At 40.6% G+C, this 15014-nt stretch overlaps 1 protein-coding gene across 1 annotated transcript in view; it reads right to left on the bottom strand.

Annotated features, from left to right (window-relative positions):
- Window positions 1-373: 373 nt before the first annotated feature.
- LOC309540320 (uncharacterized protein) overlaps window positions 374-15014 on the bottom strand; it is a 39821-nt gene continuing 25180 nt past the window's right edge. Inside the window, exons 24-36 of the mRNA XM_082237119.1 lie at window positions 14856-14924; window positions 14414-14482; window positions 13468-13536; window positions 12367-12435; window positions 11180-11260; window positions 10275-10310; window positions 8931-8967; window positions 7656-8213; window positions 6006-6247; window positions 4892-4970; window positions 4492-4623; window positions 3286-3477; window positions 374-2192 (exon numbers count right to left, since the gene is read on the bottom strand). Of these exons, the coding sequence (XP_082093245.1) occupies window positions 3287-3477; window positions 4492-4623; window positions 4892-4970; window positions 6006-6247; window positions 7656-8213; window positions 8931-8967; window positions 10275-10310; window positions 11180-11260; window positions 12367-12435; window positions 13468-13536; window positions 14414-14482; window positions 14856-14924 (1632 nt within the window). The 3' untranslated portion in view covers window positions 374-2192; window position 3286. The remainder of the gene's footprint in view (window positions 2193-3285; window positions 3478-4491; window positions 4624-4891; window positions 4971-6005; window positions 6248-7655; window positions 8214-8930; window positions 8968-10274; window positions 10311-11179; window positions 11261-12366; window positions 12436-13467; window positions 13537-14413; window positions 14483-14855; window positions 14925-15014) is intronic.

Here is a 15014-nt window from a genome sequence, read left to right as displayed (position 1 = left end):
AGGAAAGGCAGGGTATTAAATGTGTTAAATAAAATTAAAAATGTCTAGGCTTTCAGAAATTATTATTGCCATGAAATATCACTAAATACTATTATTGTGACAACAGGTATTCTGTTAGTTGGTGGAAAGGTGTGCGTGCATATTAAATACAAGTTTGAGATGCCAGCAACTGCAATATTTTTAAATAATGTACAATGTGTCTAAAGTTAAGATTTTTGTTAACCACGTGTGTGTGGCTGCTCAGAAATCCCACAGACTTCAAAAGGACTTTCTCTTAGGTAAGCATGTATAGATTGCAAAATTAACATTAAATCCACAAGGCACTTGAAAGAGCCAAATAAACTTATGAATTGGACAGAGACTACAGCCTGTATATAAATCTATTTTGAAAGAAGATTATTTATTCTTGGTTACATTTTTCACAAAAGCAAACATTCAGTTCTAAATATCTTCCTCATATGAAGTGATTAAAAGACACAGTGACTTTTAATAAACACAGTGAGATGAGATGTTAGTTTTGCAGATTTCTCAGATTTCTCAGATTTCTAGTGGCACAGAAATACACTTAGTGCAAAAAGTATTTTAGTATATTTTATGCATAAAGTACCTCTTGCACGTTTAATGCTGATAAATGTATGCTAGTAAACAAAAACAAAAAATCTGGAATGCACATATTTATGGGCATATGCTGACAGAGGTAACAAATTAACAACCCATGTTGAAACATGTATACAGCACTGATGTATCTACCTGCAGTGCCAGTATTCTACTGAGCAAGCAGTAGTTTTGTGAAACTAGCATGGCATAGTGTTTGATGCCCACATTCTAATCTCTTATATTTTGGCTCGGCAAGTTTTAGGACTGAGCCATATTAATATACAATTTATTTGGATACATTTAATGTAGCTTTACAGGTAATTTTGCCATGCTGCCTGCTTGTCAATATTCACTTTCAGCAGCAGCTGCTATATGCATGAGCTGGAACCAACTAGTTTATCAAGTGATGTAAATGACCAAGGAGTATGTTAGTGTAAAATAATGTTTTTAGGATTAACTTGTGCAACCCTAACCTGTGCAATACTCCTTTCTCAGAGGTACGCTTCCATTTTGGGGTTAATTGCAAATAATTGTGCATAGGGTTGATACTTAAAGAAGTATCAAATTTCTACCCCTGAGTAACATTTACCTGCAGATTCCAACAGATAGAAATCCTCATTTATTCCGGAATATAGTCCACAGGCAAACTGAAAATTGTGGAGCGAGAATTTGATGTGTGTATAAGGAAAGGGGTAACTACGGGTTATAGTTTTGCTGGCCCTATTAGGTTCTTGGAGGCTGCTAGCTCTTGGGAAAGTCCTATAAAGAGCCCTCATACAGGAATTCATAACATTTCCTGGCAAACATAGTACCATATAGCTTTCTAGATTCCCAGGGGTGAAACTACATATTACCAGGAAACAACAGGGTTCTTAACATCATCTTTCTACCATGAGTTAAATGAGACCCTTTTGAATTGGCAAATCACTCCTCCCCATTGTTTCCTGGTTATTTATTGCCCCGGCTGAGCTCCTAAATTAAAAGCGAACGTGGCAGGGGGCAGGGTAAAATCAGCCTCAGTATGGGGAAGTTTCTATTCACAATATAAGATACAATGTTTATTTTTGTTTTGTTAATATTTTACAATCTACAAAGCATGCACGATTGTTTCAGATGTGAAGGGTGTTATCCAATGATATGGTTTCTGTGAGTAGAACAGAAAAGGAAGCAGCTTTCAGAAATCTCCCCTCCCCCCCTTGTTGGCCCACCAAACCACCTAAATCAGCTCTAAATCCAACCATTTGAAGCAGATTTAAAGGCTGTTTTCCTTCCCATTCCCATGACACAAGGCCTTGCTGTCAGCTGAGCAGTGTGATGATACAATCCGAACGTATGTGTGGCCTCAGTATGTGTCTTAACATTGCATCTGCATGTAAGCTCTGTTTTGGAAATAGAAGATAGACTGCTCCATTGACTTCAGTAGGACTACAGTGGAGTAAGTGGTTTGAGGATACCGGTCATCTTTCCTCTTGTTAATCAAGTACAAAATACAAAAAGATCTTAATACATTTGCACAAAATCTCCCCTCTCTTGGCTAACGATCTTTTCTGTTGAATTCTGCTCGGTGAGCGTCTCTGTTAATATCCTTCAGCCATCTGTAAAATAGGACAAGTTATATAATTTGTACTGATAAATAGGAATTTCTCTATTAAAGCAAAATTAAATCCGAGTGTTGTGTCCAGAACTTGTTTCACAATTTCCTGTTATACTGTTTTCCCAGTGTAACCAAGTTGCTTATCAGAGCATCATTTACATTAGATTTGAAAATATTCTGTGTACTCATCATACATCTAAAGCACATCCTCTCCAAGAATCCTGGGATTTGTAGTTTGTTAACAGTGCTAGGAACTGTAGCCAGGATTTGTTCCCAGGATTCTTTGGTGGGGCTGTGCTTTAAATGTATGGTGGGTACACAGCAGACTGGTTCTCTTCTTTGCTAGAGGGTAAGGAGTTAGGATTTCTCCCTTGCTTGGAGAATCTGGTAAATAGGAAAGTGAAAGAGCTATTTATCCAGGCAGATGTGTGGGACAAGATTGGAAGAAGTAAACAACGCAGCTTCAGGATGCTCAAGGCATTGATCTATTCTAAGAGGACGTGGCAGAATAGCTTCTTCCTCTAGCAGATTATTGGAACTCATAGAGGGAGAGAAAAAAGAGAAGACCCCCTGAGACACAGTGATCCCCAGCTGCTGCTTGTCTTCTGGCTAGGTCTAAGTCACAACCTTCCTCCACCCTCTTACAAATATTTTGCAGCTGATTTTTTTGGGGGGGGGAGGGGGTCCCCCCATGCAGTTTGAGAACATCAGGTTTAAGCCCACAAACCAGTGGGACTACCAACAGTATGGTATTGACAGTGTGTGGCACAGGTCACACAACCTGTATTATGTTGAGAATTACTTTTTCATGCGCAACCTTGATTTTTCATATTTTATTTCTGAAGCTCTGATCTTGGGTGAGAGTGAAAGGACACACAAGTGTAGCATGAACCTCTCCACGATCATGAAGCCCTTGAAAGTGTGATCCTAGACAAGTCTACAGTATTCATAAGTAAATTCCAGTTTGTTCACTGAGGCTTACTCGCTCATAAGCATGCAAAGGAAAGCAGCATTCTTTGAAATATTGGGGCAGTGTCAGCACAGGCTCGTTCTAGAACTACAAGAGTCTGTAGAAAAGCCTTGTTGGTTCCTACCTCAAGAGGAAAATACGCAGGTCTTTTTACAGTCTTCCTCGATATCAAAGCGGTTTGCATTTCCATCGCAGCCACCATACCAAAACTGAGCACAAGAATTGGCTTGCTTATCATAATACCATTTTATAATATACACACGGCATGGTCCTTGATCTAATCTTAATTTACATTGTGGAGGGCTCAAGAGATTTTCTTTAAAACAAAAACAAAAAACAAAATATAATTATTCTCATTATAGTGCTTTACAAAAGTAATTGTGGCAATAAAGTTCAAATTTAATCAAACATTTACCATGTTAGAAGTTAAATTTATGAAGGTAGTGCCGATATATGCTACCCCCCCCCAACATGATGGATGGATAAATGGATAGAGTTTCTTCTTCTCTTCAGTATTTCTCCAGTCTTGCTTTACTCACATCTCTACTATTGTTTAAAACTTTTCCTCTCAATTTTTCTCTACCCTTATTAAAACACACCCACACAACCCTTTTCTGTGTCAATCCCTTCCTATATTCAAACCTGCTCATTTTCTCAGCTGCCTCATGTGAGAGAGATAAAAGATGTGGAGCCCTCAAATATCCCACAGGACAGGCGTCTCCCCCACTTATGTGAAAGTGGCGTTCCTGGGTACCACGTGTATATGTGAAATCACATATAAAAATCCTGTCATCACCCTCTAAACCTCTGGAAACCCACAAAAATCCACTAAACTCCACCACAATTGCTCCCTCCAAACCTCCCTCCAAACCCCAACTCTCCACAGGCCTCAAAGATCGGTGCAAAGACTCATGGGATTGCAATTACAAAGGCTCATGGGATGGCCATTTTCCCCCTTTCCACACAATTTTTGCTGTTTTCCCACTCTTTTTGCCCCCTTCACGCCTTTTGCAGTATAAACAGGTTTATTTACTTTCAGGCGTCGTGCATATGCGCAGTTGCGCATAAGTCGAATGCGCATAAGCAGGGAGACACCTGTACCTTCTTTATACTTTACTCCAACTTCAGCTATTGTTTAATAACCCAATTTTCCTTGCTTTACTCAAACATCTGCCTTCATTTTCCACACCGACTGCCGCTTCATGCAAATCCCGGATTGCGAGGAGGCACTGCAAAATCCTCCAATGAGGGTTGCACAACGACATCATTACATTTTTATTATATATAGGGGGAAATGGAAGAGCGTTAAAACTTTGATACATGTAATGACCTGGTTTGGGTGTAGGTGGCATGGAGGAAGCTGATGAATGAGAAGGTGGGAGCGTTTTCTCTGCTGTTAGCGATGCCAACGGCGGTGATGACGATGGTGATGATGGCAATGATGGCAGTGCTGAAGTAACTGCTGCAGAATATAATGTTATACACACAGAGAGAAAAAACCAAGAGACGGGATGACATGTCATGTAGCTGATGAAGGAGGTTTTAATCCCTGAAGGTTTATGCCATAATAATACCTGCAGTGTCACAATATTATTTGTTATTTTTGCTGCAGCAGACTAAAATGGCTATCCCTCTAGGAATTTAAGGAAAGGGTGGTGAGGTTTGTTTGTTTCTTTTCGTTTTGCCTATGAGACATATCCTGTTAAGAACTAGATTGCAAAAAGGATTACCTTTAACAGGAGACAAAGATGAGAGATCATCAGGTTCCACATCGTAGTTCTCATGAGATGACCTGTGCAATTCTTTGGTCTGAAACAAATTCAGTTTTATTAATTTTAAAATTTAGCGGGGACTTATCACCAGTGAACTTACATTTACTGCCCTCAATAACTTAGGCCCCAAATATCTGAAAGGCCAACTCCTTCCCTACAGACCCATGATTAGCAGAGAAACCTCTTGGTAGTTCCACAGCCCTCAAAAATTCAGGGAGTGGTGGCCCCAGAGAGGACATTCTCTGTGCCCTAAGCTGAAGAATTGCCTCCCCACAAAGCTGCGTGTCACTTTCATTGTTCAGTTTTGTCATATGCTGAAGATGCACCTCTCGTCTTTTGATATCTGAGATATATATTTTTAGAACTCCACATATTCTTCTGATCATAAATTGTTTTAACTGATTTTAATATTCTATTTTTACATTGTTGTAACCCACCATGTCACCTTATAGGGAACAGCAGCTTAGATAGATTAGATAGATAGATAGATAGATAGATAGATAGATAGATGATAGATAGATAGATAGATAGATAGATAGATAGATAGATAGATGATAGATAGATAGATAAACAAACAAATATTTGTTCTGTGATACAGGGAAGCCTAATAGAGACCTGCTTCATTTTACTTCTGTCCACAAAGAACCACTTGTGTTGGTTCTTTGCACATGAAAGTCATATATGCTTCAAGTTCAAGACTAAAATGTAGGTTCCACAGCTTTCAAATAGTCTTTTCCTGATTTATGGAAACATGAAGCATCAATCAGGTGATTGCAGCAGGCTTTAGATAAAATTACCTTTAAATTAAAAGCATTGGAATTAGATCCTTCATTGAAATAACTTAATGGATAACTAAGCTACTTATTGAAAATAAGTATTCAGTTTCAAAATACTGAGCTGCAAAGGCAGTTCTTTACGACTAATTTTTAAAGAAAACCTTATCATTTTGTATTTTTCAGCTGTGAACTGTCCTGCGATTAGGATGAAGGGTGATATATAAATTTAATAAGTAATAATAATCACTACAAGTAAAAAGAGAGAATCCAGAAAATATCCAGTAGCCAATGAGTACCGGGATTAATGGTTGAGAAGGCTGGCCAAGATTTATAGAATCCTCTTTCACTGTTGTTTCAAATTCATTTGATAAAACTGACTGTCCATTATTACTGTTTGTGTGCAATATGTATTGTGAAGAACGAGAAGATACTGAGTGGATAGATGGTCCATTTATGCTTCCTCCAGCTCCAATCCGATTATATATTAAGGCTCCATGTTCATCTTCACAAAACTGGTTAACAAGTTTGGACTCCAAAGCTTGAAACAAAAGAAAATAAAAACCCATTTAAAAATCCCAAATGTTGAAAAAAATACATTTTGTTCAAGAAATAATATTACTCATGCAATTTTCACTATGTTGAAACATTTTTTTTTTTTAAAGTTATTGTTCCTTAAGTCTTGGGATAGCTGTTAGAACATCATTTTCTTCACATATGGCAACCCCCAAAGCATAGCCATTTATGTCAAAGTAAATGGGTTGTGTCCAGCTAAGTTTTACTCAGCAAACCCCTTGAAATTTGGGGACTTCGGTTAATAAAGCCCATAAATTTCAATGAGTGTGCTCTGAGTATAAGCCTTTTATCTGATGGGACTCAAGGCAGTTTACAGATAATAATAATAAGAACTATTAAAAACATAGAAAAAACAAAACACCCCCCTATAAAAACCATACAAACACTGGCGGAGGAACGGGGGGGGGGGATGGGGAGAGTGCACTGCCCCCGGCGCCATCAAGGAGGGGGTGGTGCCCATCGCGGCCGCCCCCCTGACACAGGCTGGGCACCACACCCCCAGGATGCACACCACGCCCCCGCGGCAGCACACCACACCCCCGGGATGCACACCCCACCCCGCAGGTGATGTGCCATGCCCCCGGGGCATGCGCCAGCCACGCCCCCACCTGCTCTCCGCCCCCAGTGCCGGAGCATGCAGCTTCGCCACTGCATACAAGTAATTACAATAAAAGCAGCATGGCAGCCACCCCTCTGCAAAGCAAGAATTTGCACATCATATTTTATGCTTTTGTGCTTGCACAAAAGTTGGTATATTTTGCCCTAAGCATTTATTAACTGCTGCAGAAACTACAATATGAAATTCTTATTGGTGTAATTTTAGGGAAATACATAAGAAAGTCTTGCTTTAATTCCTACCCCCTTGCCCTTAGTGGAGAACAACAGAGGTCTTAGCAGAGTTTTCCCTTTGAGAACCTCAGCTTCTCATTCCTGTTTGCTTGTGTCCTGGGTCACAAAGGGACAAGAGAAGGACTGGGTGTTCCATTCTATTTCTGGTCCATGTCAGTGTTGTCTATATTCATTCTTAAGTCTTTTCTGTTCTGTTTCCTTATTAATGTGGTGTGGTGTTTTTTTAAAAAAACCATATATTACTCTTCAACTATGCATGCTTTTACACTTCATCCATGGCCACTTTGACATGCAGACCTCAGAGCATTGAATGTGGGTCAATGCAGCCCTTGGCCTGAGAAAAGTTAGCTTTGGGATATAAAATCTATGGATGAACATAACATTCCTACATGGCATGCTCTACATCCACTATGTTCTTCCAAGACCTTTAGTGAGGGATGTAGAGGGTAATCTTTGTCTGGAGGCACCCAAAAGCTTGAAGAAGATCTGTGGGGACCAGTAATTCTTTTAAGAGCCATGATCACCTGGAAGAGTATTAAAGTCGTCAATGAGGTACATATGTTCTCTGTCAGGGTCCGATGCAATGAGATTCAGCTCCCGCAAGAATTCAACTTGTGTTGGGTCTGAAGTGTTCACAATTCCAATGGCATACATTTCGATGTTAGCTGCATGAGCCTCTCGGACAGCAATATCCAACTTGACGGCTTCTCTCTTATCCGCTTGGCCATCTGTGAGGACTATGGCAACTTTCCTCACGCCAGTTCGAGCCCCAAAAAATCCTTCCTGTGTTGCTTTTCGGATGGCTGTGCCTGTGTAAGTGCCTTCTCCCATATATAACATCTTCCTGATTGCTTGTTTCACATCCTGTTGAGTTGTGTACCTATTAAGTCCAAATTCAAGCCGAACCTCCAGGCTGTAGAGGACAAGGCCAATTCTGGTGGCATTTCTCCCTACAGTTACTCTGTCTACCAAAGCAGTGACAAAATCTTTGATTATTTCAAAATTCTCTGGGCCCACACTTTCGGAGCTGTCAATCACAAACACAAGCTCCATAGGTATCTCCTTGCATTTGATACCGCAGCCTGCAAAAAAGAAAAACAAACCAAATCCATTCAGATAGACCATATGGCTTGCTTTAATTATATACTATATTCCCGATGTGTGATGTATATGAGGATAAATGCATTTTTTAATTTAAAAAGGGCAAACAATTGCAGCCTGCTATGAATCGACTTAACAGCTACACTCTTCTTAGGACAGAAGTAAGATTGCAGATGAAACAGAACAAATTTAAATTACTTGATGGCTTTAATGGAGACCTTAGTATGACCGAGACTTTCAAATTATCTATTGCTAATGTGAGATTCACACTGCTCACAGTGATAGATGGAATCACAAGAACCCTCCCACAGTGACAAACTCCCCGATAGGTCAGAATCTGGCCACTCCCCATTAGGTCACAATCTAAGATTAGCCACAATCGGGCTTTAGACCGAGGACTGCTAATATTTGGGGACTGACAGAACACTTTCTCCTTTTGACTTAGCTATGTAGGCTAAATTTAAAAGTGCCTGCCAAAGGCAGACATCTGTTAGTGTTCTAATTCTCACGGCTCTTTTTTGGGTGATAAACTATTTAAATGTGAATTTTTAAATATTAAATTGACATCTCAAATGATTGGGCGACCTTTTCATTTCCCCTTGGAGTTGCAGATGTTTCGATAATCATTTTCTGGGAGGAGGAAATGATCAGAACAAACAGGCATAAGATTGAAATGAGAAGGCTTGTTGAAAACTTACCACATATCTCTTTAATCAATTTAATTATATCTTCTCTCTAGGTTAGAAAAGACAAGAGTGCACATATACATTATCTGATGTCTGCTTTATTCCCAGCAATTTATACCACGGCCTCTGCTAGCATGCCTCAGATTTCAGGCATTTTTCACCATCAGAGTTGTTGCCAATATTGTTCATGCAATGAAGCTTAAGCACTTAAGTACTGGACCATTCAGTCAATGCTTAAATGCTGCAATGCATCATGGCTTAAGGAGCTTTAAGAGTACATGCGAATACCCCTGGAAGTTCATAGGCTGCCTTTTGTGTGTGCAGGGGAATATTATAATCCCAATCAGATGCTGCAGCACATTTCTTAAAATATAGAATTTATTTCTCCTAATGGAGACATTTTAGTAAGGCAACTTTTCCACCACCTGCATTTCACCAAAGATTATTTTACCAATTCTGTATTGGCTTTTGTATGCATCAAATCATTTTGCCTGAGTTGCCCAAGGATGTAAGATAGGATGTCTTTGGTGTCCCACTGTGCTGGTGTCCCACTGTGTTGTTTGTGTGTGCGGAGTGCAGTGGAGCACCCCTAGTGGCAGTGTTGCTGCTTGCTAGGACAGAGATGGTGAGTTCAAGGGAGCTTCAGGTGTGTGTGCATTTGTGGGGTTGCCACTGCGTTTGCTATCACTTTACCTCACCTCATCCCCATCTCAGTAAGCACAGCACCTCCACCGACTTAGCACAAAGGTGAGTCAAGGTGGGTGAGCAGGTTAAAGTCCACCAGTGCAGTCTTTCAGCAGGAGGACCAGACATCCAGCTGTGGGTGTTAAAGACAGAGCAGCCCAAGCAAGAAGTATCCTGATCTTAAATCTGAAAGTGAAGATCCATGTACTATCTGGACAGAGCTCCAGAGACACCAACATCAGCACACCTGGAACTGAGATCTGTACCTCCTTCAGCCCAGGTCAGTTCCCTCTACAGCACCACTTTGACAAATACACATTTACCGGTAATAGTTGGTCGGTTTCCTACAAAAGCACTCCTTTATTTTTGTGACTTCTTCTAGTGTTGTATGGCTACCATGGTTTCTGACTTATTTTTTAAAATAATATGTGATGTCTACAATGTCATTTTTATTTCATTTGGCCTCCTTTATCCCTCTTTTCCCAATAGCCAGGAGTATTATAAAGAAATACTCTGAACAACATACTTGGATATTCAGTGAGCTTTCTCTATATATGCCTTCTTCAAATAAAGCATTAAAAAAAAATCTTTCACAGCTGCTCAGTGACACATACAGAGATTGAGATAATATTGCATAAATGAAGTTTCTTTCCAAAAATATTAATTGCTTACTGTTAGACCTTGCTCGCCCTTTGCTCCGGTTCTGCCCTAAAAAGACAATCATTCATTAAATAACAATAACATTTTATTATTTATGCCCCACTCATCTTGCTAGGTTTCCCCAGCCACTCTGGGCTGCTGACATAATATCTAAAAACATAAAACATAAAGCGTTAAAAACCTCCCGATACAGGGCTGCCTTCAGATGTCTTCTGAAAGTGGTGTAATTCCTTGACATCTGAAGGGAGGGCATTCCCCAGGAAGGGTGCCACTACCAAGAAGGCCCTCTGACTGGTTCCCTGTAACTTTGCTTCTCACAGTGAGGGAACCAGCAGAAGACCCTTGGAGGAGAACCTCAGGCTGGACGATGGGAGTGGAGACACTCCTTCAGGTACACAGGGCCAAGGCTATTTAGGGCTTTAAAGGTCAGCACCAACACTTTGAATTGTGCTGGGAAACGTACTAGGAGCCAGTGAAGATCCTTTAGGACTGGTGTTATATGGTCCCAGCGGCCACTCCCAGTCACCAGTCTCTTAGAACAATCTGTGGGATGATTTCCTTGCTACTGTTTTAAGGTTGAAATTGTTACAGCATGATTATGAACCATTCTGAGATTTTTTTAATTAAGAGCAGTATTTAAATGATTTTAATTTATAACTAACAAGCAGCATAAGGAGGGTTGTGGTTGTTTGTTTAAAAAAAGAAAACAATCAACAACAAATACTTGTGTGGGGAAAGGAATTTGGAGAGGAGAAGTCTCCTGGGAGAAAGGAGTATTTAATGCTTTCCCTGCTCTAAATTGTTCCCCTTCGTGCCACTCCTCCCACTCCCATGGGGTTCAAATGTGTGTCATTTGTAGTTAGATGAGTTTTTAAGTGAAAAAGTATTAATGATTTCTTATGCATATTATTACATACAGGTTCTCCAGCTGAACCAGGGTCACCCATATTTCCCTTCTCTCCTTTTCTTCCTCTTTCTCCAGCAGCTCCACGATCACCCTTGGAATTAATTACACAACATTCGTAAGGCATCACATTAATCACCTCTGTTTGAAACAACATGCACTGGTGGGAAAGACTAGATAGTATTATGTGGAAGTTCCCTACATTTTGCAGCAGAAATGGACTCTACCATATGAATTCCCATTGCATACATTAAAAAACAACAATGCATGACTTGACAGGCCTGATCCATCCTAATTTCTTGACCACTTAGCACATCAAGACATAATTAAAGCCCCCAAACTGGCCAATCCACCGAACCAACTCCCCACTCCACCCTCAGCAGACTGGGGTGTAGAAGGGAGAGAACTCTGGCACTTAGAGCATGATATTGTAGTCAGTAGCCATGTAACTGATGTGATTTTCTGGAATAATCACAACCATTCTAAGTGCTCAAGGTATGAAGAAACTCCTTTTGAGTGAATTGATTGGTGGAACCTGTCAATCAGGCTAAGAGGCAGCAGATGGTAGGGAGCATAGATCTCTTTTGCTTGTGATCACCAGCAACAGGGGTTCAGAGACATACTGTCCCTGATATTAGAGCGGGTGGCGCTGTGGTCTAAACCACCGAGCCTCTTGGGCTTGTTGATCGGAAGGTCAGGGTGAGCTCCTGTTGCTCTGTCCCTGCTTCTGCCAACCTAGCAGTTTGAAAGCACACCAGTGCAAGTAGATAATTAGATACCACTGCAGCAGGAAGGTAAACAGTGTTTCTGTGCACTCTGGCTTCCATCACGGTGTTCCGTTGCGCCAGAAGCGGTTTATTCATGCTGGCCATATGACCTAGAAAGCTGTCTGTGGACAAACGCCAGCTCCCTCAGCCTGAAGCGCCGCAACCCCCTAGTTGCCTTTGACTGGACTTAACCATCCAGGGGTCCTTTACCCTTTTGCCTTAGAGATAGTAAATAGTCATCATGACCCATAGCCATTAATGACTATATTTAATCCCCTTAATTTAAAATTGTCTATTCTTCCCATACTATATATTTCAAAATGCCCATAACATTAATTCCACTGCTTTTTTTGTTTTAAATAGATTACGAGTAACTTCAAACAGCTAAACTGGGTAACAGGTGGAAACCTGTCTTTAGATTTTGATACCATACCTTGGGTCCAAGAAGCCCTTCTCCAGGAGCCCCACGGGGTCCTGGCATTCCTTGAATTCCTTGCTCACCCTGAAGGCAAGGCAGAATCATTGACATTTATTGTCTACCCTAAATCAACCTTCATTGCTTACACAAATTTGATTAAAAGTAAAATAAAAAAAATAAAAAAAAAATAAGGGAAAGGTTTTTTATTTGAGCTGCCTGTTCATAAATAAGCTTACACTGAAAGACATTCCAGCAAATTTAGCATGTCTGAATTCTGCATATGTTCTCCTTGGTGCCACATATTAATATTTTCATCACGATGTATGTTTGTAGTACAGATGTTGTGACCCACCATGGATCATGAATCAGTAGTGAGCAGCAACCCACCAGCCGAAAACCAATGGAGTAGGTAGTGGCAAAGTGCTACAGCACCTTGTGGCCTTCAATATGTTGTCAGATACCCAGGATCCATCAGCTCCATCTTCTATGACCAAAGATCAGAGATGATGAAGGTCCACAGGTTCCTCATCATTAAGCTACAGGTTCCTCACCCGTAAATCTCAGGTAGCTGAATGTCACTTGTCTGTGTAAGATTCTGGATGCTGACTGCTCAGGGGTTTGCATAACTAGTTGGCATGACAGAGTCTTCTCATTCATTATCAGAATTAACCAGACAAATCGCTCTACCACCATGCACCCCAGTCCCACAGAACAGAGAAAGAGATATCAATCTGTCAAACCTTTTCTGTATCTGAGCTGCGCCAAATTGGGTCAAATTAAGCCACAAGCTCCACTCCTGGTGGTCCCCTTCCATAAATTCCTTTTAGTTTCAGCTTTGCAATCATACTCCCCCTGAAACCCAAAGGCTGCCCAGTGGGTCATGGGAATGATGCCACCATCATTTGTGGTTGGAACTACAGTATGATGGTATCTGATTGTCTTCAAACCTCTGATTTTCAGACTTGATTAATGACAACCTTCTTGGCAAATGCTTTTGGTCTTATTTGTCTTTCCAATCTATATCAACCCATAACAAAGTTTTTAACATCTCTAAATTGCCAAAAACTGAGCCCAACCCAAATTGCATGTAAAACTGAATACAAGAAATGTTAATACCTTTGGTCCTTGGATACCTTCACCTGGAGGTCCCAAGGCTCCAGGTGGTCCTTGTCGTCCAACATTGCCCTGAATAGAGAAACAGCATAGCATCCTTATATGCCTGCAAAATGTGATAATCATTGCCACATTTCACGTCACTTCTACTTAAAATGTTTATGAGATACAAGTGGGTTCTTGAGAGTCCATGGCTGGCAGCCAATGTATGTTACAGCTCAATCCTAACCATAGATCTGCTAAGAAGTATCACTTGATTTTAGTGGTAAAGGTACCCCTGCCCATACGGGCCAGTCGTGTCCGACTCTAGGGTGCTCATCTCGCTCATCTCGCTCTAGAGACCGTGAACCGGTGCCGTCCGAAGACACTTCCGGGTCATGTGGCCAGCATAACGAAACTGCAGCTGGCGAGCCAGCACCAGCGCAGCACACGCTATAAAGCGGTCCCTATTTATCTACTTGCACTTAAGAGTGCTTTCGAACTGCTAGGTGGGCAGGAGCTGGGACCGAACGACGGGAGCTCACCCCTCCGCAGGGATTCGAACCGCCGACCATACGATCAGCAAGTCCTAGGCGCTGAGGTTTTACCCACAGCGCCACCCGTGTCCCGATTTTAGTGGTACTTACTTCTAAATAAATATGTTTTATCGTTGCTTTAAACAACAATCCATACATCACATATCCCAAGTTGCTCTAAATGGTCAGTGGATGATGTGGTTTGTGAACTATTGACTTTGACCTGTGGTTATGATGATGATGATTTAAATCAGCAAATTAATTTAATTAGGACTTTGGATTAACTTTTTGTCTCTGTCAATGCCTGTTATTTATTATTATTTATTCCTAAATTAATGCAAAGATTATCACAGCTGCAGAGAGAGAGGGAAAGGAGACAGTAATAATTATTCCTGAAAAGATACATTTCAATTTGAGAAGTAATTATCACTTACTTTAGGCCCTGGTAGGCCTTCTCCTGCTGGGCCTGGGAGACCAGCTGGTCCTCTGATACCGGGATCACCCTAAAAATATATATATTTTTATAAATTTTCCCAATGTCCAGTTTTACTTCTTCATCCTTATTATTACTTCTATCGTGCTAAGCAATCAATGTGGGAAGGAATCATTAAGGAGAACAAATTAAGCAGAATAAAAAATTCAAGGTTTAAGAGGCACCACAGAGTGAAAGGTAGATAGATAGATGATAGATAGAGATAGAGATATACGGAAATGTGAAGCTTATATATCAGGGCAGTAATATGTAGCTAAGAACTGTAATATACATTTCCCAACAGTATTAGATAAAAACACTACAATCATTTTTAATAGAATAAACGAAACTCCTAATTGGGAAACAATAATTTTATAATTTTACTTAAAATTACCAGATTTTACCTTTGGTCCAGGTAACCCAATCCCTTCAGGGCCTTGATCTCCTGGAGCTCCTGGAAGACCTGGAAGACCCTGAAATCAGAAAGTAAATTGGTTAACTATTAACTGCTTTGCAATGACAAATGTTCCATATTCCCCAATATGGTGGCACACATTATTGAA

Source organism: Podarcis vaucheri, assembly GCF_965113315.1.
Source record: "Podarcis vaucheri genome assembly, chromosome: 1".
Lineage (NCBI taxonomy): Eukaryota > Metazoa > Chordata > Lepidosauria > Squamata > Lacertidae > Podarcis > Podarcis vaucheri.
Note: the sequence above shows the minus strand (reverse complement) of the source record. Positions and strands in the feature narration are given on the sequence as shown.